The sequence below is a fragment of the Astatotilapia calliptera genome, chromosome 7 (genome assembly GCF_900246225.1).
Source record: "Astatotilapia calliptera chromosome 7, fAstCal1.2, whole genome shotgun sequence".
NCBI classification, from domain to species: Eukaryota; Metazoa; Chordata; class Actinopteri; order Cichliformes; family Cichlidae; genus Astatotilapia; species Astatotilapia calliptera.
This window is the reverse complement of record NC_039308.1, coordinates 11,468,400-11,496,171: the sequence shown is the minus strand read 5'-3', so window position 1 is coordinate 11,496,171 and position 27,772 is coordinate 11,468,400. Positions and strand designations below refer to the sequence as shown.

General features: G+C 40.0%; 1 protein-coding gene across 5 annotated transcripts in view; it reads left to right on the top strand.

Annotated features, from left to right (window-relative positions):
• Nucleotides 1–389: 389 nt before the first annotated feature.
• The window catches only part of rph3aa (rabphilin 3A homolog (mouse), a), a 49,899-nt gene continuing 22,516 nt past the window's right edge, over nt 390–27,772 (top strand). For 2 of the 5 annotated variants that reach the window (XM_026173049.1, XM_026173047.1), the window contains exons 1-3: nt 390–515; nt 25,852–25,983; nt 26,128–26,257. In XM_026173049.1, coding sequence (XP_026028834.1) covers nt 415–515; nt 25,852–25,983; nt 26,128–26,257 — 363 coding nt within the window. In that variant the 5' untranslated portion in view covers nt 390–414. Of the gene's footprint in view, nt 516–19,673; nt 19,784–25,851; nt 25,984–26,127; nt 26,258–27,772 lie in introns of those variants that run through there. The other 3 variants (XM_026173048.1, XM_026173051.1, XM_026173050.1) reach the window with 3 other exon arrangements.

The window sequence follows — 27,772 nt, the reverse complement described above, 5'->3', positions numbered from 1 at the left end:
TTGGAATGGCAATTCCAAAATAAGGTTGTGGCAAGAAAAATCTAATGTAGTCTATATAACTATGCAAAAACGTATCATTTGATTACATATAAGATGTATCCATCAATACATTAACTGAGATGTAAATGTAGTAGGAAAAAAAAGGCAACATTTGTATCTGAGATACAGTGGAGTACAAATACTTTGCATGGTGAATTGTATTTAGGTTGACTTAAATAGCTCACTTTGGCAGCACTTGTGACCTCACCATTTCATCTTCTGCTGATGAAATGAGAGTGGACGGATTTAGTTGAACAGAGAGAGAGAGAGAGCGAGAGAGAAGGGGAAATGAAGAGAGAAAGGGAGGAGGGGCGATGCTCTTACTACAGTGTGTGTGTGCTGAGGAGGCTGTCAGTGAGGATAGTGATACAAAGGATGCTGAAGCTGTGCTGTTGGCATTATACCTTGTGTCACACTGAAGCAGCCTGCTCCTGGCAGAAAAAAAGAACAACACAACATCTGTCTGAACACCTCAGGTAAGTCCTCACACCCTCTTTCATGTATTTTAATGAGAAGAAGAAAATGACCTTGGAAAGCTTTTAGTTTAGACTTTTTTTTTCATTTTTGTTTCTTTTACTTCTTCCTTGCTTCACTGCTACCTCTGAATTTTGCGTAGTCTCTGGTTTACTTTAAATGTTATTCAAGCAGTCTTTAAAAAATGAGTGCTAACTCAAAACACTTAAATTTAGATATTTTCCTAAAAGCTCTGATTTTTTTCTTTTAAATAATAAAAGAATGTAAAAGCTCTGACACCAGTTTATAAGTTTAGAAAATTCTTTATCCATATTAGCATATTTTGGATTCATTTTAATACAGTTATATGACATTACATTAATATAGACATGATAAATATTTCAAAAATATTTCTTTATTTTTTGTATTTTGCATTTGACTAAACAAATTACCTAATGCCTGTACTACAAATTCTTGTTTTTTGCTGGCTGACATTTGACTTAACAATGGTGTAGCTGTGATAAGCTAAAACCAGTCAGTCGGGCTCTGTAATATGTAAAAGCTTAGTAGACAAGCAGTCAAGTGTGTTTTATCCTCTTTTACACTAACTACTCATGACAAGCCTTTCCAGTCATGGTTTACATTAGAGGATGGAAACTGCTTTAAAATTTTTGCTTTAAGGGCAACACTGTTTTTATCTGTTATTTATTATTTTAGTTTAGTGTTGGACAGAGCCGGCATAAATGTTCCACCATTTTTAATGAATTATTATATATGATATATAATATAATAATATATAATATATAATTATATTATTATATTTGGTATGTTTTTTAGGTGGTAGGGGCTTTCCCTTCAGTCTGTACTCCACTTCAGAATTTTCTTTGAGTGATTTCTGAAATGTTAAACATATAAACACAGATAATGATCATTTTGATAATGATTATGGTAGACAGCTGCAGCAGTCAATAAAATGACGCAGGCACTGTAATTCCACACTTCATTGAGTTAATTTACTCTATTTTTATCACTATAACCTCTAGATAGTCTCCTATACACTATGGGTGTTAGCTAGCTGTATCATGTTAACTTAGCTGAAGTTACCTATTCTACTGTCTTAGCTAGTTTTCTTATCTTTTAATATTCTTGATACTGTAATGATAAGTTTGAGAAATCAATCTAGAGTTTGCAATAATCTCACAGCAGTTGAGAACTGGGCTGGTTCTGCCATCTATTTGCAGAGGGAATGAACCCACAACTTAGTGTGTAATATGCAGTGACACTGAAGAAGTCAACACTGAGGACACAGAGATGAAAGGAGAGGAGTAAAATTTATGTAGAATTGTGTAAAACTGATAAGCAATACTATAACTTTCTTTAATCTTCGTTCTATTGTCTCTAACAGTTGGGTTCATTGAGCCCCCTCTTCTTTCCCATGCAGCCTATAATCCCTGCTAAAAATCCCTTGAAAAGCCTTGAAATCAGGTGCATTGGCTGCAGTTTGAACGAGATGGATGCCTGTGGATTACAGGGTGCTGATCTCTCAGGTCCTGACTGATGTGGCTAATGTGCTTGAGGAGAAATGGTCAACGTTAGCTCTATACACCCTGACTGCTGAAGTCAGGGGAAAACCATCTTACTGCTTGGCTTTTTTTCTTGCGTCTGTGTTTTTTGGGACATTTCCATTCGATACCTAATTGTCCTGAAAGCTGCTTTTTGCAGTAAAGCAGTTTGGTGATAAAAGAGTTGTCAATATAAGGTCAGTTACAGCTATCTTAACCAGCAATACCTGCTTTTTAATGCTTGCACCTTTAATGCAGTGGAAACATTTTCATTCACTTGTTTTTTTGTATCTACAAACGTAATGTAAGTCAGACATTCTAAACTTTGTTTCACTTTTTGGTCTCCACCATCTATTGAGGGATCTGACAGCAGTTTTGTTTCTCTTTTTTGTGAGCAGTATTTTAAGGAATACATTTAGAGTGGTACATCACAGGATTTAAATACTTAGACAAACAACAAGACAACACAGAGCTGGTGAAGAAAAGAGGGGAGGTGTAAATGTGAGTGGGTGTGGTTAATGTGAGGATGCTCATTTCTGTTCAGTCTGGGATGAATGGAGTGAGGAGGGGGAAAGGTTCAAAGTTCAAGTTTGTTTTATTTATATAGCACATTTATTTACAACAGCAACATTGACCAAAGCGCTGGACAGAAGTACAAAATAACTTATAACTTATTATTACCAAATACCTCTCGTACTGTCTTAAAAAAGAAAAAAAGAAAAGGAGGTGAATATTATCTTCTGTTAATGATCATCGCATATGTATATGTATATACAGTGGTGTGAAAAAGTGTTTGCCTCCTCATAGTGTTTTGCATATTTTTCACACTTATATGTTTCAGATCATCAAACAAATTCTTATTATTAGACAAAGGTAACCTGAGTAAACACAAAATGCATTTTTTAAATGATGAATTCATTGATGAATTCAGAAAAGTTATCCAAGCCTACTGCTCGTGTGTGAAAAAGTAATTGCCCCTCTTGTTAAATCATGAATTAACTGTGATTAACCACATGCTTTGGAAAGCTGAGCTCAGTTTCATTAAACACATTCAGGCCTGACCTGCTGAGTCAAGAAATCACTTAAATAGAACATGTCTGACAAAATAAAACAGGCTAAAAGACGTCAAAAAGCAACACTTCATATCACGCTTTAAAGAATACCTGAGAAATAAAGTCACCGACATCTGTCAGTCTGAAAAGGGTTACAAAGATGTTTCTAAGGCTTTGGGACTCTATTGAACCACAGTGAGAGTCATTATACACAAAACAGAAAAAAAGAACAGCAGTGAAGCTTCCAATAAGTGACCGGCCTACCAAAATTACTCCAATGGCACTCAAACCAGGAGGTCACAAAAGAACCCAGAACAACAATAAAGGACTGCAGGCTTCAGATTTCTCAGTTAAGGTCAGAGTTCATGATTCAACAATAAGAAAGAGTCTGGGCAAAAATGTCATCCATGGGTTCAAGGAGAAAACCAGTCCTGACCAGAAACAACATGAAGGCTCATCTCACATTAGCCAACCCCTCCCCCAAAAAGAGCCAAAAAGATTTGACTCCCACACAGCATTTCAGAAAAGGAACATCATACCAATAGTAAAATATGGTGATGGTAGTGAGATCTGAGGCTCTTTTGCTGCCTCAGGACCTGGAAGACTTGCTGTGGTAAATCGAACTATGGATTGTGCTGTCTACCAAAACATCTTGAAGAAGAATGGCACTGTTCAGTCTGTTCATGACCTAGTTCTGCAGCAGGACAATGATTCAAAACACACCAGCAAGTCCACCTCTTAATAAAAACAAAATGAAGACTTTGGACTGGCTTTTTAAGTCCTGGCGGTCCCAACCAGTTATTAGGTTTAGGGGGCAAACACTTTTTCACATAGGGTCATGTAGGTTTGGATTTTTCCCCCCTTCAATAATAAACACTTTCACTTAAAATTGTGTGCATTTTGTGTTTACTAAGATTCTTGAAAAAGTCCTTTTTGACCAGCTTCAGACATTTTTTGTTTAACTTGCATGATACGTAGGATAGTTTCAGTCATGTTTCAGATCACATTACAGCACAGAGACTAGACAACTCTAGAGTTCTGGTCTCTGTACTCATATACAGTGCGTATTCTGACACTGGCTCTGAGTACGGGCTGATAACAATGATGGACTTGCAGTTGTGTTTATTGGTTTTCAGGAACAAGAAGTGACAATATTTGGATGACAGGGTGGACTTGAGCTAAAACTAGCTAGCTTGGTTAGTAAGCAATCCATAAACTATACAGGTGCAACACAGAGACAAAAAATGTAATGCTAATAAGTGCACAAATTTTTCACAGCAAGCCAAAGTATTAGTCAAAGTATTATTTCCTAATAAAGTTAAGATAGATAATAGAGTTAAGTATAAAACTTAAGCATAAAAAATGTGAATGCGGCATGTTGTATAAAGGATTTTGAGTGCTCTAGGAGAGTACAGGCGATCGTGGCTCAAGAGTTGGCAGTTCGTCTTGTAATCGGAAGGTTGCCGGTTCGAGCTTCAGCTCCGACAGTCTTGGTCGTTATGTCGTTGGGCAAGACACTTGACCTGTTGCCTACTGGTGGTGGTCAGAGAGCCCAGTGGCGCCAGTGTCTGGCAGCCTCACCTATGTCAGTGTGCCCCAGGGCAACTGTGGTTACAATGTGTGTGAATGGGTGGATGACTGAATGTAGTGTAAAGTGCTTTGGGGTCCACAGGGACTAAGTAAAGCGCTATACAAATACAGGCCATTACCATTTAGAGAAGCGCTATATAAGAATCATTCCATTTACCAAAATGGTTTCTTTTACCAGGCTGTATACATGCTTTTTAATGCTATTTTAGTTGTGCAGTTTAACATGGGCATCTATGGGGACTGACTTGCTCTTGAAACTGACATCAAATGCCCATTAGAAGAACTGCAGTTTTTGGCACAAAGGCCCCAGAGGTTGCCTTGTGGGTCAGAGAATAAAGGTGCTTTTGCGGATATCTGGAGATATTATAGTTGTTATAATTTAAATATTAAACAATAATACTGACTAACTAAAAAAATCTTCCACCCTGAGAAGCTTGTATTTCCTAAAATCCAATGCCTCGAGAGCATAAGTACATGTCAACCTGCCTATGAACACAGAAAAATAAACAAACTAAAAAAAATAAAACCCTAGTAGGACTACAGAGATGGTAAATAAAAACAAAACTGTTGAGTATTGATACCAGCTGAAATTAATGAAAAGATATGTTTTTGTTATAGTTCCAGCCTTTAATGATAAAATAATTGTAAATTAACCTACCATTAGTAGAGTTCCCTTAGAGTTTGTTGCAACCTGACTTATGATTTCTACATGCAGACATTTTATTGCAAAGTCTAAGAGACAATGTTACAGTTTTACTCTAAAACTGATTACAAGAGAAATGCTGCAGCATTAGCTTATGGCAGAGTATCTAAGACATCTTCATTCTCCAACTTAGGACCTCATCTAATAAATATCAAATGCATTCATAGGGCACAAATCTTTTGTATGTTTTAGGGTAAAAAATAAACAGCTGCCATATGTTTTGCACCATTCCAGTTAAGTGAGTGAAATCGCCTTTTTGATGATAAATTGGTGCCGCGGTAGGGGTCGTGTCCATTTTGCCCTAATCCATTACAACAATCAATTGAAACTGATGAATTTCAGATTTCCCATTACTTCCAGTGGGGGCTGTTTCCACATGAGCTCATTCACTGGAGCATGTAGCAATACTGACCATTGAATTGGTTATACTCTTCCTCATTTCTGCAGCTGAGGCATTATTGTTTTCAGTGGGAATTGTCTCAACACAGCAGGAACAGCAGATGTGCTGCACAAATCCACTGTGGCTAGGATTGTTTGATTAGCTGTGTACTGTGAGCACACTTAAATTGTTCACAGACAGGAAGAATAGGTGGGCAGATGTGATTATCTAACAGAAGCACAGCTGTAAACAGAAAACTGATATGACACTTTTATGTGCTGCTGTTGTCTGTCCCTTGCATGACCCAAATATTATTTCAGGAGCCTCAGGGCAAAAATGTCCAACACATAATATGCCACCAGCGATCTGTGCATCAACTAACAACAAACTGTTATTTGGGTTGCTTATTTAGTTAAAAAAACAAACAAACCCTACATACAGGGGTCCTAGTGCCAATGGATTCCAGAAGAACAGATGCATTGAATTAAATACTTCATATGCTTTTGCAAGGAATGTTCCTTGTTTTGTAATTACTAGAACACGTCAGGAGACCTCCATATCATTGCACTAGAAACAAGCTAACACAAAGACAAGAGGCAAGAAGAGCCTTGATAGAAAAGTGACTAACTTAGCTACCAAAAATTAGCATTCACCACTAAAAGATGCAGTTGAAACTGAAAGGACTTTAGATGTCTTCATACTCTATGGGTACACTACAGAGAGTGCAGAATTATTAGGCAAGTTTATTTTTGAGGAATAATTTTATTATTGAACAACAACCATGTTCTCAATGAACCCAAAAAACTCATTAATATCAAAGCTGAATCTTTTTGGAAGTAGTTTTTAGTTTGTTTTTAGTTTTAGCTATTTTAGGGGGATATCTGTGTGTGCAGGTGACTATTACGGTGCATAATTATTAGGCAACTTAACAAAAAACAAATATATACCCATTTCAATTATTTATTTTTACCAGTGAAACCAATATAACATCTCCACATTCACAAATATACATTTCTGACATTCAAAAACAAAACAAAAACAAATCAGCGACCGATATAGCCACCTTTCTTTGCAAGGACACTCAAAAGCCTGCCATCCATGGATTCTGTCAGTGTTTTGATCTGTTCACCATCAACATTGCGTGCAGCAGCAACCACAGCCTCCCAGACACTGTTCAGAGAGGTGTACTGTTTTCCCTCCTTGTAAATCTCACATTTGATGATGGACCACAGGTTCTCAATGGGGTTCAGATCAGGTGAACAAGGAGGCCATGTCATTAGTTTTTCTTCTTTTATACCCTTTCTTGCCAGCCACGCTGTGGAGTACTTGGACGCGTGTGATGGAGCATTGTCCTGCATGAAAATCACGTTTTTCTTGAAGGATGCAGACTTCTTCCTATACCACTGCTTGAAGAAGGTGTTTTCCAGAAACTGGCAGTAGGACTGGGAGTTGAGCTTGACTCCATCCTCAACCCAAAAAGGCCCCACAAGCTCATCTTTGATGATACCAGCCCAAAGCAGTACTCCACCTCCACCTTGCTGGCGTCTGAGTCGTACTGGAGCTCTCTGCCCTTTACTAATCCAGCCACGGGCCCATCCATCTGGCCCATCAAGACTCACTCTCATTTCATCAGTCCATAAAACCTTAGAAAAATCAGTCTTGAGATATTTCTTGGCCCAGTCTTGACGTTTCAGCTTGTGTGTCTTGTTCAGTGGTGGTCGTCTTTCAGCCTTTCTTACCTTGGCCATTTCTCTAAATATTGCACACCTTGTGCTTTTGGGCACTCCAGTGATGTTGCAGCTCTGAAATATGGCCAAACTGGTGGCAAGTGGCATCTTGGCAGCTGCACGCTTGACTTTTCTCAGTTCATGGGCAGTTATTTTGCGCCTTGGTTTTTCCACACGCTTCTTGCGACCCTGTTGACTATTTTGAATGAAACGCTTGATTGTTCGATGATCACGCTTCAGAAGCTTTGCAATTTTGAGACTGCTGCATCCCTCTGCAAGATATCTCACTATTTTTGACTTGTCTGAGCCTGTCAAGTCCTTCTTTTGATCCATTTTGCCAAAGGAAAGGAAGTTGCCTAATAATTATGCACACCTGATATAGGTTGTCGATGTCATTAGACCACACCCCTTCTCATTACAGAGATGCACATTACCTAATATGCTTAATTGGTAGTAGGCTTTCGAGCCTATACAGCTTGGAGTAAGACAACATGCATGAAGAGGATGATGTGGACAAAATACTCATTTGCCTAATAATTCTGCACTCCCTGTAGTGCACCAAGTTCATTTCTCGTCTATGAGTTGTTACTGGATGCAGCTACCATTCCTAAGCTAGTCAATAGAACACCTAACCCTGAATGATCGTCATATCTTAAAAACCTCTAAATATCATATAATCCAAGTAGAGTATTTTATCTCCGATTGTAGGCTTACATCTGGTTCCCAGAGTTTGCAAGAAAGAAGGCACAATCTTTAGCTATCAGGCTACTCCCCCATGGAACCAGCTCCCTATTTGGGTTCAAGAAACAGATGGCCTAAAATAAAGCTTTATAGTGCAGGTGACCCTGAGCAATATGTTACTATAAGTTGCTGTGGGCCTTCCTAGACTGAGGTGTGAAAGCAGGACGAGCTGTTCCTTCCTTTCTTCTCTACCTACCCCTTTTTAGTCCAGATGCATTTATGTATACCTGCTACTGCATATCATTAACTTTTCTCTCTTGTAATTTGTGTTTTGCGCTTTTCTCTTAATTCTCACTTTATTTTTTCCTGCTTCTCTTTCTTCTCACAATTCAACTGTGCTGCATCTCCCTAAGCCTGGTTTTATCAGAGTTCTCTTTCTGTGAATAAATATTTATATAGGTTTATAGGTTATTCCTTCCCACTGTTGCTAAGAATAGAATAGAACAGAATATGTGAAGAACAAATAGCATTCTTAGTCTAGACAATTAGTTTCTCTCTGGACTCACAGTTTTACTGTAGCACCTCTTCTCTTGTCAGACAGTCAATCTCTTTGTCATTCAGCTGAATTAGTAAATTCAGCTCTTGAGAAATAGCCAACTTTGAAAAGCTCACTTTGTTCTCTCACAGCGATCTTTTTGTCTGAAATCACCAGTTCTCGAGATAACGGTAAGATCCAAAAGACAAATCAATTGGATTTAAAATAAACTGCACATTATCTGAAAATTGTTGCAGCAATTCATTTCTATAGATGTTACCTGCTGCTTTTCAAGCGTTTCTCTCAAATGCATTGAAAAATTAATCCTTAATTGGTGGGCATGGGGAAGAAAGTTTGCATCTGATGACGCAAAGAAAAACAGCTTCATTGGAAGATCATGTTCTTCTTTTCTGAGGACTTAATGGATTTCTAAACAATCTTGGCTTGAAAATTAAAAGTATCTATAACTTTGCCACCCTTTTTAAACCAACCTCTTTTGCATTAAGGTAAGCAGTGTGAGAGATAGCACAGATGAGAAACAGACATGGGAAGTCTGACGTTCGTGTTCTGGTTTGCTCAGTTTAATGGTTTCAGTGCTGCCCCTGGTGTTTACACATAGACAGAAACTGTGATTTCCACTCTTTGCTCACCATATGGGCATGTGCTCTTACACACACACACGCACGCACACACGCACGCACACACACACACACACACACACACACACACACACACACACACACACACACACACACACACACACACGGCAGCCACAGTGAACTGAACACAGTGTATACACACTGCTGCCGATACGATATTTTTTCCTGTTCCATGTATCTGCTTTTAATTTAATAAAAAGTCCTGCCAATGACAACATATTTTTTAGATATATGCTGCAGTTGCATAAAAATGTATTTTTAAATATTTTTAAATAAATATTTTTAAATAAATATTTACACTTGGGTTTTAAGGGGTATTTGTTTTTTGTTTTTTTTTTACGGGTTGTACGGAAGCCCCAAACGCAATTTCATTGTTCTTTGACAATGACAATAAAAAATAAAATAAAAAATACTTATTAGTGTAAAAACCTAAGAGAAAACAGGAAGTAAGAACACATGCAACAAATGACCCTTTTAATGAATGGTAGGTGTCTTATGCTTAAAGCTATCAGAATGCTCTAAATCCAAACAGACAATAAATCTAAACAGATTCGGGCAGCACGGTGGCACAGTAGTTACAACTGTCATCTCACAGAAAAATTGTTCTAGGTTTGAATCTCCTTGTCAGCTGGGGTATTTTTGTGTGGCTCTGTGAGTTTCCGCCGGCTCCCTCCAATAGTCCTAAGACATGAGTGTAAACGGCTATTCTGTTGGTTGGTTGCATGAACACAAGGTACAAGGTATAGTACATATAAAAGTGCTATGTAAATTATCAGTGAAATGTGTGGCTAGAAGTGCTTTAAGTAGTGAGTAAGACTGTGCTATATAACTGCCATGCATACAACACTTTTTATCTGTCAGACAAATGGAATATTAGATGCCTCACTGGGGTTCAGTACATTACCCAAAAACATTCTGAGGCACTGTGAGAGCCATTAAATTAAAGAAATGTACTAATATGAACAACTTTTTTTTTGCTTGTGTTGTTGTAATGTACCACTACATATTTGTACACATTATTTCCAGAAGTAATAATGAAATTTAAGTTTGAGGACTGAATCTATGCATAGATCTAGCCTTATGTAAATGTTGGGATACGGACACAGTCTGAATTTAGTTCAGGAACTGATTGTGCTAATCCACCAAACTCTGGTGAAATATGTTTTGGTAATCTGAACATCTGCTCAAAATGTGATCATTGTAGTAGTAGTTGATATTTGAATCACAAATGCACTTTGGCCGATACTTGATGTCTTTTAAATGTGCTATATAAATAAAGCTGACCTGACTTGAAAAATGAACAGCTACATTTAAATTTTTTTAGCTGCTTTTTTCCCCAAGTATTAAAATATTTCACTAAAAACTAAATATGTCAATGTCAGTCAGAGGAGAAGTAAGGGGCTCGCTAAAGTCAGGAGACTCATCATACTGAGATCATGAATGTCTGTGTAAATGTAATGTTAAATGTAATCTCATCCAGTACTTATTGCATTATTTTGGTTGATAAATTAAAAGTACTAAAGTTAGTGCTGTATTGAAGTTTAGATAAATGCATCCTTTTTGTACCATGAACAAACTTAAATTGAAATGTATAAAGTTCTCATTTCACTTGAAACAAAACATGTCAACCCCATCGTGGGACTAAATGAAAACTGAGGGAATCAACACAAGTATGTGGGTTTATCCTCTGGGGAACATGAAAAACTGTAAAAAATTTAATCCTACTCCATACAATAGTGAATATTCCACTGGCAAAAATAGGTCAGCGCAAATTTTATTTCTGTTGCACATAAAAAAAACAGGTTTACTGAGGTTGACTTGCTTTTTACGTTAGTTTAAACAAACAAGATAAAACCATGCATCAATAAAAATAAATACAACAAACAAAATCAAACAAATAGAATAATAGAGCGCAATGTAAAAAACGTTGTGGGACTCGAACTGAACTCAAATTAGAAGCCAAAGTAAAAAAAGTGATTTTTTTAAGACAGGATTTAAAAGACTATATAGACTCTGCAGAACAAAGATCAAGTGGCAGGTTATTCCAGAGTCTAGGGCTAAATAAAAAAAAAAAGAAATGCATCCTCATGAGCAACTAAACTGTCTTGTCCTGCTTTCATCCCTCAGTTTACTTGTAAACAATATGTTCTGACAGGAATATGTTTTTTGTCCTGCTGATTCCTCTTCTACGCAGACTAAATACAGTCATTTCAGCTATGTGTCAAAGCTTTGAATCACCAATGTTGGTATTTGGAGACTAGATTACTGTGCTTTTTACCAAGAGTCATTAGACACAGGGCTGGGGTGCTTGTGTGCATGTGGGTTAAGGTTTAAGAAGAATCATCAGGCAGGGGATAAAGTAGGTGGTGATGGGTCTTTGTAAAACTAAGCTCTGTAAGCTGCTACTTCACAAGTCTGACAAGCCTCAGCAGAGGAAAAGAGAGACATATGGCACAGCCGCCTAAATAGATGGACAAATGATGATGAATGGGTGAAAGGATGAAGCTTTTGCAGAGGGCGCTGGTAAAGAAGTCAACGCGATCTGTGATGATTACAGAAATGACAGCTGTGGGGGCAGTGTGAGGAAAGGGATAATAAACAGGGGGATGCCGTGGAGTGGGATGATGAAAGTGTTGAATAGAAGAGGGTGCGTGCACATAGGAGTGCTGAAATGTTCCAGTCTAATTCAGATGGGAGTGTTTGAGCTCCTTGGGGAATGTTCTGTGTACCATAAATAACTGGGATTTTGCTGTTGTAGTAGATGAGGGTGCCTGGGCTTCCTGAGCTGGCTAACCTCATTTAAGGTCTAACAACGGATATAATATGGCACAACCCACAACCTTAACATTTTGTCTTACTCGACTCATTGCATCTTTGAAACTCCATCCATCCATCCATCCATCCATCCATCCATCCATCCATCCATCCTCATCCGCTTTGTCCGGGGCCGGGTCGCGGGGGCAGCAGCCTAAGCAAAGAGGCCCAGACCTCCCTCTCCCCAGCCACCTCCTCCAGCTTATCCGGGGGAATACCAAGGCGTTCCCAGGCCAGCCGAGAGATATAATCTCTCCAGCGTGTCCTGGGTCTGCCCCGGGGCCTCCTCCCGGTGGGACATGCCTGGAACACCTCACCCAGGAGGCGCCCAGGGGGCATCCTTGTCAGATGCCCGAACCACCTCAGCTGGCTCCTTTCGATGTGGAGCAGCAGCTGCTCTACTCTGAGCCCCTCCCGGATGGCCGAACTTCTCACCCTATCTCTAAGGGAGAGGCCAGCCACCCTTCGGAGGAAGCTCATTTCTGCCGCTTGTATCCGCGATCTCGTTCTTTCGGTCACTACCCACAGCTCGTGGCCATAGGTGAGGGTAGGGACGTAGATCGACCGGTAAATTGAGAGCTTCGCTTTTACACTCAGCTCCCTCTTCACCACGACGGATCGGTGCAGCGTCCGCATTACTGCAGCTGCAGCCCCAATCCGTCTGTCGATCTCCGGCTCCCTTCTCCCATCACTCGCGAACAAGACCCCGAGATACTTGAACTCCTCCACTTGGGGCAGGAACTCATCCCCGACCCGGAGTGGGCACTCCACCCTTTTCCGGCTGAGAACCATGGCCTCAGATTTGGAGGTGCTGATCCTCATTCCCGCTGCTTCACACTCGGCTGCGAACCGTTCCAGTGCGAGCTGGAGGCCCTCACCCGATGAAGCCAACAGAACCACATCATCTGCAAAAATCAGAGATGAGATTCTGAGGCCACCAAAGCGAAAGCCCTCCGCCACTTGGCTGCGCCTAGAAATCCTGTCCATAAAAATTATGAACAGAACCGGAGACAAAGGGCAGCCCTGGCGGAGCCCATCACCCACCGGGAACGAGTCCGACTTATTGCCGGCAATGCGAACCAAGCTCTTGCAACGGTTGTATAGGGATCGAATGGCCCGTAGCAATGGGCCAGACACCCCATATTCCCGCAACACCTCCCACAGGACACCCCGAGGGACACGGTCGAATGCCTTCTCCATGTCCACAAAACACATGTAGACTGGTTGGGCAAACTCCCATGCACCCTCAAGTATCCTGGAGAGGATAAAGAGCTGGTCCAGTGTTCCGCGACCAGGACGAAAACCGCATTGTTCCTCCTGTATCCGAGGTTCGACTGACGGACGAACTCTCCTTTCCAGCACCCTGGCATAGACTTTCCCAGGGAGGCTGAGGAGTGTGATCCCCCTGCAGTTGGAACACACCCTCCGGTCCCCTTTCTTAAAGATGGGGACCACCACCCCGGTCTGCCAGTCCACAGGTACTGTCCCTGATCTCCACGCAACACTGCAGAGGCGTGTCAACCAGGACAGCCCTACAACGTCCAGAGCCTTCAGGAACTCGGGGCGGATCTCATCAACACCAGGGGCTCTGCCACCAAGGAGTTGTTTAACTGCCTCAGTGACCTCGCCCCCGGAAATTGGCGGGTCATTCCCCTCATCCCCAGACTCTGCTTCCTCCTCGGAAGACGTGTCAGTGGGATTAAGGAGGTCCTCGAAGTATTCCTTCCACCGCCTGACGATTTTCTCAGTCGACGTCAGCAGCGCTCCGCCAGCACTATACACAGTGCAGGTAGAGCACCGCTTTCCCCTCCTGAGACGTCTGACGGTTTGCCAGAATCTCTTCGAGGCAGTCCGAAAGTCTTTTTCCATGGCCTCTACGAAATCCTCCCACACCCGAGTTTTTGCTTCAGCCACTGCCCGAGCCACATTCCGCTTGGCCTGTCGATACCTGTTGGCTGCCTCCGGAGTCCCTTTGAAATCTTTGAAACTCATTTAGTCTTAATCTTATTTAACTCCATTACTATCTTAAAGCCTTCTGGTTTTATTTGACAGTACTGACAAATATTTTCAATTGATTCAAGTCATCATAGGTGGTATTGGCAACCCTAACCTTAAACCTCTATTGGAGAAAAGCAAAACAGACTTCTCTTTTTGAGGAAAAAGTTCTTGTTGTGTGTCAGTTAGAATTATATTTTTCTTTTTTCCCTGGTTGCCAGGACTCAGAGACAACAATGCAATAAAAATGAAAAATGCAAAGTGGGATTGCCCAGGGTTGGGGTTGTCACCGATGCTGACTGAGATGTCCAAGACTTAAATGAAGCATGTTAGGCTACTTGGTGAGTCTACACTGGCTTTGGTTGTGAAGCAGATAAAATGTGTAGAACTAAGCACTGAATGAACACGTGGTGAAATGTGACTTCTAGTCATAAAAACTTTGAGTGGTAAGTAAGACAAGAAAAGTATTATATACAACAATCACTGATTATCTCTTCATCATTGCAGCTGTTAGTGGGTGGAATATATTAGGAAGCATCATTCTGTCCACAAATTTGATGTGTTAGAAGCAGGAAATAAGGATTATTGTAAGTTTTTTTTGCAGATTTGACAATGGCAAAATTAATCGTTAGATAACTGGGTCAGAGCATCACCAAAACTGTAGCTCTTGTTGGGTGTTTCCAATCTGCAGTAGTCAGTATCGATCTAAAGTAGTCCAAGGAAGGAACACTGGTGAACCAGCGACAGGGTCATGGATTGCCAAACCTCACTGATGCAGTGAAGGCTGGTCCATATGGTTCAATCCAACAGATGGACTACTGTAGCTCAAGCTGGATATGGGCTACAGACTAATCATATTGCCCATGCACACCCTTGTCCACTCCTGAAAGTGCCAACAATGAACATGTGAGCACCAGAACTGGACCATGGAGCAATGCCAGACGGTGACCTGATGGTCTGATGCATCACGTTTTCTTTTACATCATCTAGATAGCTGGATGTGCGTGCTTCACTTAACTTGTGTGCAGTGTTCTAACAAGAAACCTTGGATCCTGCCATCCATGTGGATATAAGAATTGTTGCAGACCACACACTTTCATGTAAATGATATTCCCTGATGACTGTGGCGTCTTTCAGCAGAACAATGCCCCCTGCCACAAAGCAACAATGGTTCAGGAATGGTTTGAGGAGCACAACAACACATTTGAGGTGTTGACTTGGCCTCCAATTTCCTTGGATGGCAATCCAATTGAACATCTGTGGGATGTCAGTCTGCCCCAGGGCAGCTGTGGCTACAACCGTAGCTTGCCTCCACCAGTGTGTGAATGTGAGAGTGAATGAATAGTGGTATTGTAAAGCGCTTTGGGTGCCTTGAAAAGCGCTATATAAATCCAATCCATTATTATGTGAAATCCTAATCATTGGAGTGACTAAAAACATCCCTCTGAAAGATAATGAATGATGCTAAGTAATGGTAAATGGACTGATTCTTATATAGCGCTTTTCTACTCTCACGGAGTACTCAAAGCACTCTATACAACATGCCTCATTCACCCAATCACACCCATTCTCACAAGCACTTTATCTACACTTCGTGCTTTCTAACGACATTCATACTCCGATGGATGCATCGGAGAGCAAGTTAGGGTTAGTATCTTGCCCAAGGATACTTGACATGCAGACTAGAGGAGCCAGGGATTGAACCACTGACCTTCCGATCAGTAGGTGACCTGTTCTACCTCCTGAGCTACAGCCACCCATAAGTCAGGTACAAATGATAACTCCAATTACTGTGCATTTCTAACACAGTAAAGATGGCAGTAAACAGAAGTATCAGTTTGTACACAACCAAAAGAGCTTGCATCTTCATGTTTTGTGATGGATTACTAATTTGTGATTTAATGTGTAGTTTAAAAACTAATATGAAAGGTACTTTTTGGATAATGAGTAAATACTGAAGCAAAAACTAAGGGAGACCAGTTGACTGCAAGAACAGACTAAGACTACGACCTTTATGGCCCCAGCACAGATACTGTTTGGGTTTCCTTTTTCTTTGCTTCAGTTTGCAATGGTTTTCTTTTGGGCCACTCACTCTGAATGTAAAGTCTGTGGCACGCGTATGTCGGAAACTCACGGGGAAAAAGTGTATGCATGTTTATTATAGTACGTAATGCAGTACTTGTAATGTTAATAAGAAACTGGCGAGAGTTGTGATTGTAGAAGACCTATAAGCATTTTAAGTAACACTTGCAGGCTAATTGAATGAACAAGCACATGAACACATATTTTTGTGCATTTATTAAACCAAAGCAATAGTTGTTTGTATATATTTTTCTTATTTTGTATATCCCTCTTGACTTTATATATTTCTCCTGTTTGTCATTTATTCCTATTGTCTACTATTTATATTTTATTCCAGCACAGTAGATTTAAATTTCTCTGTCACTCTCCGCCATCATTATAGAGTCATTAACCCTGGCTTCACCTCACAAGTTATGACCTCTAATCTCAGTGTACACACACACACACACACACACACACACACACACACACACACACACACACACACACACACACACACACACACACACACACACACACACACACACACACACACGTACATGTAAGTGCCAGTGATCCCTGGAGCCAATTTCACCTCTCTGTCAACTTACACTATAAAAAAGTTCTAAATCAAGCCAGGCTTAATGTGGTGACATGTGTCCTTGGTGTAGGGCAGGAGTTCAAGATGTGTGGCCTTCTTATGTGGTTTTCTCAGGAAAGCACATCATCTCTCTCATCATAAACATGGAACAGATTGTGGCTTTGTAACCTGATATGCATTTGTAGGGTTTTCTTCCCTAACATTTTGCAATTTTGCTTGTGAACCAGAAGCTTTGTTTCTTGTGGTTCTATAAATACACTCCCTCCTATGTGTCCAGAAGCATCACTTATAGGTGACCAACACACCTCTGCAGGTCCCTTTCAGTTCAAATGAGCAGCAGTTTGCCACTGAGGTCTTTTCGAGTCACTGAGCTCTTGACACATTGATGTGGACTGTAACCTGCCATCTGTCAGGGAAAGGTCATCTTAACTGATTGTATCTTTGATGTCATCTGTTTGGTCATTGCTCAATGTCAGCTCCCTTAGCTCTTTGCTCACTATACTTTAAACCTCACATTGTGTTTGGTTCAAATTGAATCCATTTTGATATTTAGTCATAAGAATAACATGTCATTCTTTTCTTGAATTGGATTTTTTTTTTTGGAAATTATACAAAAATGCACAAAAATGAAAATTTTATAGCATTGCATAAAATTGCATGCAAATTCTTGCATATTGATTGTACTATTTAGATTGATTTTAATATTGAGATGAGTCAAATTAGCTAAATAGTAGTTTTAGGAATATTGAAATTGTCAGTCTACAGATGTCATGTCTGTTCTTATTATATAGATAGATTATATAGATTATAGATTACATACATTATATAGAGTTATATGGGTACTTTCAGGCTGCCATGAGAACTTTATGTGCTCCCACCATATTCCCAACGCACCTGCTGGTCTTTGATGGATCATGGTGGATTCTTAAAACAGTAAAATATTGTAGCATTACAGCAAAGAAGTGCTATTTACATGGTGTATATATGCATCAGGGGCCACTTGGAGTTCAGCTTCAATTTGGCCAAGAGTAAGTTGGTACATGAACAGGACGAGCCAGTCACCAATCCACAAACCTTCCAATCAGTAAACACTACTACCCATGATATAACAAAAATAACCTTAAATTAAAAAAATTAGAACCCATTTACTCCAAGCTAATTGAGATTAAAATGACAAGGAGCTTCTGTTTCAGTGAGTGTAGAAAACAAAGTGCAGGGCCCACACACACGAAGTATCCCACAACTGCTTTGAATGCACATACTAGTTTGTAATTTATGTAACTAGTTTGCACTCTGTTAATTAAGGTTGAATTAATTTTGACAATTATAAATGACAGCTATGAGGATTGGAAAGATCATACTATGGGTTTTTAAATTTTTCTTGGTTAAGAGTAGAGGACAATGCTTTTCCAGCATTTTGTTGACCCATCCATCACCCCAACCTCCATACTGTTTTCACTTGGTTAAAAAAAAGATTTTCATTAATGGTTAGTTCTATGTCCCCCAAGAGGATGGCAGCAGACAGACACTACTAAGATAAAAATACCAACGAAATATAACTTTAAATAAAAAGAAATCCCATAGTGTTATTTGCAAGGTTGATACATACATACAATATATGACTAAAGAAATATCATTTACATAAAGTTTTACAACTACATTCAAATAGTTGAATGCTGGTGGCCCATGGAGACCCACCAGTGCAGCTTAATTATGAGTAGAGCAGCTCCGTTGTAATGGTATCACTGCTACAAAATCAGTAAATGAGACACACCAAAAGGGCATGGGGTGAAAATAGGGATAATGCTGACATGCTGTCATGTGTAAGCGGTTTGGCCTTTTTAGCATGTGACATTGAGAACCAGATAGGAGTGTCATGCCCTGCTGCAGAGCCCAAGTGCACATTGATCTTCTCTAATGCAGTGAGCTCTCCTCTCAATGGTCAATTTATAATGCACGTGCATGTGTGTGTGTGCAGAGTGATGATGCAGAGATGATGAGGAACAACCAATTGGAACTCTAATTCATGATTTATGTGATCTATTATGTGCAGTATAAATTAACAATATTCTCTGCTATAACTATCTGTAGTCTGACTGACTGATGCTAACTATGGAATAGTTGGTGCCTTTGCATGGCAAATATGAAGCCAGTAGCACATTACATTAACATCAACAAGCCTGATCACAATTAATGTGAAGCATAAAAGCAAATTCTGACATTTTAGTCATTTCTTTGTGAAACAGATTTAACTAAGTAGATTTTTCCCTTTTTTTTGTAGTTTTGCTCAAAGGCAAGCTGTTTTCTATATGCTGAACTAAGCTTGCAACCTGCTGACTGTAGTTTTGTGACTAGCAAACGTATATGCAAATTCAATATCCCAAATTTATTTCCTTACAGTTCAAAATATTTTGATAGAGATATATTACTGACTTTACTCATACAGATCATTTGGGGGTTTTTTTTACAGCAAAATCTAAGCGCAAATTAATTTTCTGCTATAACGGAATTTTTTTTCATGGCATAAAAATTGTTTATTTGCAGATGGTCCAGGCTGTAACTGCAGTGATTTGACTCATGATGACAGCATGTGTGTGTGCTACCCGCTGAGTGTAGTGACTCATGGGCTGAAAGTGTCTGCCATTTCTGAACATTTCCTTTCTCCCTGACCCCCCCACCTTTGTTTTTCACTCAAACCCTTCAAGGCACATAAGCACACACACACACACACACACACACACACACACACACACACACACACACACACACACACACACACACACACACACACACACCAAGTCGCAGATATCAATCTGTCAGGTTGCCACATTGTCTGCAATGACAGCAACCTCTGACATTTACATGCATTGGGGACAGGATATTCTTTTGAAGAGGAAAGGGATGAGAAAGAAGAAAAGCAGTCAGCTGTGAAGTAAGTAAGATAAGATAAGATAAGATAAGATAAGATAAGATAACCTTTATTAGTCCCACACGTGGGAAATTTGTTTTGTCACAGCAGGAAGTGGACAGTGCAAAAGTTATGATGCAAAAATTAGAATACAATAAGAATAAATACAGTACACAGCTGTACAGAATAGAATAAAATAATATACTATATACAGTAGAATAAAATAGAATAAAAATATACAATAAGATAAAAATAGAATACGAATGCTATATACAACTGAGTAAAAATACAACGATGCCAGAAAAGATTATTGCACTTAGTGTTATTGCACATGTGTGGATGTGTGTGTTTGTTCAGTTAAAGTCTTTGTTGTGGAGTCTGACAGCAGTGGGGAGGAAAGACCTGCGAAATCTCTCCGTCCCACACCGTGGGTGCCGCAGTCTCCCACTGAAGGAGCTGCTCAGTGCTGTCACAGTCTGCTGCATGGGGTGGGAGACGTTGTCCAACAGGGATGACAGCTTAGCCGCCATTCTCCTGTCACTCACCACCTCCACTGGGTCCAGAGGGCATCCTAGAACAGAGCTGGCCCTTCGGATCACCCTGTTCAGTCTCTTCCTGTCCCCAGCAGAGATGCTGCCGCCCCAGCAGACCACACCATAAAAGATAGCAGAAGCCACCACAGAGTCATAGAAGGTCTTCAGGAGTGGGCCCTCCACCCCAAACGACCTGAGTCTCCGCAGCAGGTACAGCCTGCTCTGCCCTTTCCTGTAGAGGGCGTCTGAGTTATGAGTCCAGTCCAGTCTGTTGTTCAGATGAACACCAAGGTACCTGTAGCTGTCCACAGCCTCAATGTCCATACCCTGGATGTTCAGTGGTTGCAGTGGTTCAGTGGTTGCAGTAAGTGAGGCATTACTCAGCAGCCACTGCCCGATTTAATGTCTGATGCTTGGACATTAATGAGGCAGGTAGCAGATATAGTTGGAATTTGGACAATAAAATGTGCTAACTGTGGAGCAAAACTATTTTCCTTCTGTACTTACTTGGAATTGAGATGCAGTCTGCAGGATCAGGAAAATGACTGGTTGGTCCAGAAGCAAGAGGTTGAGGTCATTCTTTTCTCTTAACAATGTTCTTGTCAAAAGATAATGAGTGTGCTACTCTACAGTGAAAATGACTTCAGGCATGCACATTGCAGTCCAGACTTGAACAACACATTACTGCTAACAGTTCACTTACTACAGTCAGCAGTCAGCTTCAATTAATGCCTCATTTTTTCAAGCACAAGTACAGAATTTATGTGCCTGTGGCCCAGCAGACAGTCAGGTTTTAATGGCCACGAGAAGCACTAATATAGCAGTAGGTGTGGTCGAGCTCACATAAATCATGGGTAACGAAATTAACTCCTCTCAGACCTTTTTAAAGGCGTACCTTTTCAACCGTGGCACACTGAAAGTTGAATGGACAGCGAAAACCCTGCAGTCATGTCTTTACAAGCAGAATAATGTGAGCTGCTTTCAATGGAAATATCACTCAGTCACATATATTACTCTGAATTTCTTCATATGAATTGATGTCAGCTTGTTCTATTCATTCTTGCCATTTAGTTATTCTGTGAATCACTTTTAAAGTGCACTTTCAGCAGGAAAAACATGAATAAAATATAAGATGTAATATGCATGTTGAAAAACAAGCAGTTTTTCATTAAAACAATAAATTCTCCTTAAGATGATATTAATCAAAATCAGTAAAATCTCAAGTGAATTAGAGAAGATGTTAACAGGCGGTGTAGTTGTATATTGTTGCTTTAAGCTGCATGAATTTATTAAATATTTGCATCATCATAGTTTTCCACATGATCCATGTGTACATCCCCAAATACAGAGTTGTGAATGTTTATGAATGTGGCACAACCGTATTAACTTAATGGTAACACTGTTTGAGTTGGCTGTTGAGTCTTGAGCTCCTTTGCATCTGTTGGACATAGTGTAGTGTTTTACATATTTGCTTGGCAAGTGAATGGCCACTTGATTAATTTCAACCAGAGACACAACCGAGGTTGGATCAGGAAAGGCGTTTGGTGTAAAATTCAGACAGGATTTAACTTCTTTCAGTAACAAATGACTGCCATATATTGGATAATGTTTTTTACCTGATAAAAAACTAATTTGCTGAATGCAGTGTTGCTACCTTAATTTTAGTAAAGTAAAAGAGCAAACATACAACAATGAAGAGACATTCAAGACAAGAGGGCACATATTCACATCCGTGGTTAATAGAGAAGTCTAACAAAAAGAGAAGAAAAAAAGGTCATATTGCTGAGGTTTGCCTCACTCTATAATATGCATACAAGAACAATCTGCAGGATGCAAGTAGATTATAATTGATCTTATAATTATCCCAGGTTTAGCAAAGCAGCCATTTGAGTTCCATGTAGCCCAAAGGGATGTGTTTGACAATTATACATGCAGCATCTATAACCTTGATCAAACCTTGCAAAAGTTAAATATCTTTATAAATTGGTGAAAAGCTTTCTTTACAGCTTGGACAGAGCAGAATTATAAGTAAGGAAGTGTTGTGGTGATTGAATGAATAATGAATCCTCGTTAAATCCACTGAAACTACAAACATTCATTTTGTTGGAAAGAAAATGCCCACAGGCAATTAGAATAATACATTAAGTGACGTAAACATGATCATTATGGAGGGACCTGCTGACCACATGTTGAGGTTTTTCTTTTCTTTTTTCCACGGTTGTTTATCAGATCCAATTAGATGTTAACTCAGGTGAGAACCAGCCAGGGCTGGACTGGAACAAAAAATCGGCCCGGGCATTTTGACAAGAGACCAGGTATTAAAGCCATAGGGCCTTTGAATGAAAGCAAACGCTGTTGTGACAGTGATACACTGTCTTGTTGGTATATGTATGATTTCTATACATTTTATGTCAGATAAAAACTTTGGTTGTAAGATTCAGATAATTATTTATTAAAAGCGAGACATTTTAAATAAGAACAAGAAAGAAAAGTATTTCTTTGTGCCCCCCTTTCCCTGTTAATGCCCTACCTGACCCCCTGGCAAAACTTTGCTAGACCCGCCCCTGCATAGTTACCAGCTGTCAGCTACAAAGGATCCTGGTGTTATTTGTCTCTCAGAAACAGTTCATAACTTCCCTTCAACTCATTCATGTCACCTAAAGATAAAGCTGTTTCTCCATCACCTGTTCAGCTCTGATGATTCAGTAAGGACATCTCCTGGTTTCATCTTCATGTTTCCCTCTCACCACATATCCAAACCGATATCATGACCAGCAGCTTTTACCAGCAAACATCAGCAGATACTAGAAAATAATATTAAATAAATTCTAACAGCAGCTGATCAAGCTTAAACGTGCTGCTGTTGTTTAGCGCAACATCCGCTGGTTTCCTCTTTCTGGTGCAAAGTGGGCGATAAATAAATGAGAGAGAAAAGCTGATCAGCTGATCACTGATCATGACTGAAGTAGCAACAGGAGAGGGAGGGGGAGAGAATGAGAGAAGGAGAAGCAGCTGTGCAGCGTAAAGACAGAATAACTCCAGCTTTGTGTCTTTTTCCATTCTGGCTGAAGTACAGGACATACTGCGTTTCCTTTCAGCTCAATACAAAACTCGTAATATTTTCTCTGGATACGGGACGATTCCGTTTTTTTATGGGACGGTTGGCAACTCTACTAACTAACCTTATGAATAAAATAAAGTTCACTATTGGTAACATCATAGCACCCACCCAGCTGTATAGAAACTGTCATACTAGCTCACGCAGTACGAGTTATTGTAACTGACAGTAAAAAGTCAGCACAACGAAAATAAACTACCCCTAAAGTTGGTTTATATCTGACCCAGACAGACTGCAGGTCATATAACTTCTTACCTGAAGTTCAGTTCACCTGACACTCGGACCTGCGGCCGCCTCGGGTCTCTCCTCCTCCTGCCTCCCCTTTCCCTCATCCACCTGCTGGCCTCTGTGGAAGCTCCGCCATAGCCACCACCAAACAACGGAGTTATTTTTACACATCGGCCAGCATCTGGTCAATCCACCACCTCTCATTGTTTATACCGTTACAAAAAACCCAGAAAAAACATCAGCCCATAAAAACGAAAAATCACCATCGGTCCACCGATGGAGCCAGCCATGTCCCATTATGCCCCATGGTCTTGTAATTGTGGAGGGCCAACTGTGCAGCCTGGTTTCAAGAACTGCTGCTGCCTCGATCTTGTGAAGATATTATTACTGACACTGTTGCTGTCAGAAATCTAAGAGACATGCATTTTTCAGAGCAAGCGTGGGTTGCGCCAGAAAATCCCACCGTCACTGAAATTACCACCATAGACACTTTCCCAGGAAAATCCAACACTTTAGTTCACAGACTGATGAGTTTGATTTTCATTGGCCAAATTATTTTTGCTGCTCTCCGAGTGAATATGCCAGAGGTTTTCCAACCATCCAGCAGCATTTGCACTAGTGGCATCTTTTTTTGCCAGTAAAATTTCTTAGACAGTCATCTTGTGAGTGACAAACTAAATTATTGGTCTGTCTTTGTCTCAGTACAGCTGTTTAAAAATCCAGATATTTACTTTCTGTAACGAAATTTTAAGATTGTTCTTATCAGCCATATGCCAAAGACACATGTTTAGAAACCCGCAAGATTCTTGTTTGCAGCTAGTCTTAATTTGACGACACTGATATGAAGCTTCCACATTGGCACTGAGTGGACTTATGGGGCGATCGTGGCTCAAGAGTTAGGAGTTCGCCTTGTAATCGGAAGGTTGCCGGTTCGAGCCCCGGTTCAGACAGTCTCGGTCGTTGTGTCCTTGGGCAAGACACTTCACCCGTTGCCTACTGGTGGTGGTCAGAGGGCCCGGTGGCGCCAGTGTCCGGCAGCCTCGCCTCTGTCAGTGCGCCCCAGGGTGGCTGTGGCTACAATGTAGCTTGCCATCACCAGTGTGTGAATGTGTGTGTGAATGGGTGGATGACTGGATATGTAAAGCGCTTTGGGGTCCTTAGGGACTAGTAAAAGCGCTATATAAATACAGGCCATTTACCATTTTACCATTTACTCTGTGACCAAATTGGTGGAAGATGATATTCTATAATATCTCCTGATCCTGGTACAGAGCTGATTATAGTGTGCAGGAAGAAATACGTTTGATCTTTTGTTCTTTTTTTTTGCTCTCAGTCTAGGGTGCAGAGAACTTTGTCGTTAGCACAAGTAACGACAAAAATTACTGTAGTACTGTAGAAATGTGATGTAACGTTACTTTGTAACACATTACTGTAATGACAGTAATGGGTATAATGTGTTATTTTGTAATGTGTTATTGTTAAGACTGGTGCTGTGTCACATAATCTTATTTGGTCATCCCCCCTTTTTTGTTCTTGGTCTTCACTGAGCAACAACATTAACAAGAAATCCTGGAAATGCCCCTGTATGTCTGCTGAGTTTATTTACCCGCAGTGGGGGAAATGATCTCTTTTGGCAGCTCATGGCCCAGTTGAAAAAATAAACAAGGAATAAAACAAAAAAATATTCAATCCTATCTTGTAGGATTAAATGTGATGATAAAACAGTCCCAAAATGTTCTAACTGATTAATTAATTAACTACATTTATTAAGCATATTCTGTTGGCCTTTTCTCCGTAGCTTTAGTTTAAAAAATGACCAGGTCATGTGAAGCAAGCTTAGAGTATGACCTGCAAGAAAAGTGACTGATCCCCACTGGCTTGTCACTGAATCTGTGAACCATTTAAACTTTAATGGATTTCAGATCACAGATCACTCTTAATTAAAAGGCTTATTTTATGTGGGTTTTGGTCACAAGATGCAAAATAAAAATTGGACATCATTTGTGTTATTGTGTATGAAAACAACTGCAGCTGCTCAGTATTATTTCAAGTCCAACATGTTTCCAGCTGTGCTTTGATGTTAGTGTCTAGCACTCCTTACTTAGGCACTTTTTGGATGTTTTGGCCATTTGTCTGAGTCTTATTTTCACTTTGCTTGTCACTTGTACTCTGTGTCTGTTCTGTGTGTTTGTGTGTGTGCGCTTTGGGTTCAGCAGAATTAGGTGGACAATGAACATGCCTGGCGGCACTCCAGGGGAGGAGCTCACAGATGAGGAGAAGGAGATCATCAACAGTGTGCTAGCTCGGGCAGCTATGATGGAGGCCATCGAGCAAGAGAGGATTGAGTGAGATGGAAAACCGTTGTCTCTGTTGCACTGAATCACATCACCAACCATGCACAGATGCTCACTGAGATGAACAACTTTTTGGTGACAAACCTGTGCCAAGTTTGTGTCCCTGTGCTGATAATAATTTGCATGTGCTCTCAGGCGTCTTTCCAGTCGTCTGGATAATATCAAGAAGACAGCGTGTGGTGATGGAGAGATGCACTGTCTGCTGTGTGGTGCGTCGTTTGGACCACAGGGGGTTACAGCTGTCCTCTGTGTGCAGTGCAAAAAAGTAGGTGGATTTTGTTACTTTTTTTTGTTCATAGGGGTTGAAGGGACTGTGCCTGGACTGGAATTTTCTTTACCACTGCTTGGAAAGTAACATTTACTCAAATACTATACTTAAGCACAACTTTCAGGTTCATTGCCTTTTCTTTAACATTCTGCTCTACTTCATCCTTCTACCTAATGGTATTCCAGAGATTTATGTGACATTTTTAGTAACCAGTGCAATTTCTTGATTCATTTAAGTTGTTGAAGAGTTCAGGTGGTGATTACTGTAAGTCACTATGACCCATAAAGCCACAAAAGGGCGACACCAGTTTGAAACAAATGTAAAGAAAACAATTAGGGTTTAATATTAAGTTCTGGTCAATTGTATAATTGAACATGTATACTAAAATACAATCTGATGTTAAACATTAATTAAATGAGTGATAACCAACCATTTGGACATCTGCCACGTCACAAAAAGATGAAAAACGAAAATAAAGCTTATTCAGGACCCCCTAAACAGAATTCTTGTTTCCTGTGTTCTATACTAATTTTCTTATGATATATATTGTATGATATATATATGGGAAACCATTGGTGCTTTTTTGTGATTAATGATATACAGTACAAGATATCCCATGGCCTTTAGGTGTTGTTCCTATTTGCGTGCAGTAGCGCAACCACCTTGCACTTATGTAGTGTATGTCATGTTTCTTGTGTAACAACGGGAGACCAGTTTCTACTTTATATTTGAGTATAATGAAGTTGACTTAGAGATGATGAAAAAGTCATTCCCAAAAACACACATTAGGCACCACAGCTAAGTTACAGCTAACTGGCTAAAAGCCACAATTCAAGCTATTGTAGGTAGCAGTGTTACACATATTTGCTTTATGGTTTAAAATGATTTAACTGACAGTTAAACAACACTGTTTAACATTGGCAATAAGTTAGTATCATGGATCATATTTAGAGTTGAAATTATTTGGCAAGCTAAATCACTTTATTATCTGCTACATACTTGTAGTGTCAGATACATTTCTGTTTTCTTGCAACTTTCAGGTTGGTTGCCCCTCCTATGTGCATTTCAAACCTCATATTTAGTGCAATGCATTGTCGGTAATTTCCTTTGGCAAAGTCGAGGGGCATGTTGGTTTGCTGGCTTTTCTGTCACTTTACTTTGTCATATAAGAAATAAACAGACAGAGGTGTACATGCTACTTGTACATCTGAGTCTGCACTCATATGTCATGTTTGCTTACATTTATAAACAATAGGAAACCAGTTACATTTTTACTTAAAACAGTATTGCAAACTAAACGTTGGACCACCTTTATGGGCTAAAGAGGCAAAACAAATTGAAGGATAAAGAATAAACAGGCATGTGGTGCCCCCATATAGAAATGTTGGCAGAAATACAAAAGTGCAGAGAAATTTGTCAAAGTGCACCACTGGAATGATGAAGTCATTACACTAGGACAGGTCCTCAATGCACTTGCGCACATTTTTAAGTGAGGTCATGCTAGAAATCACA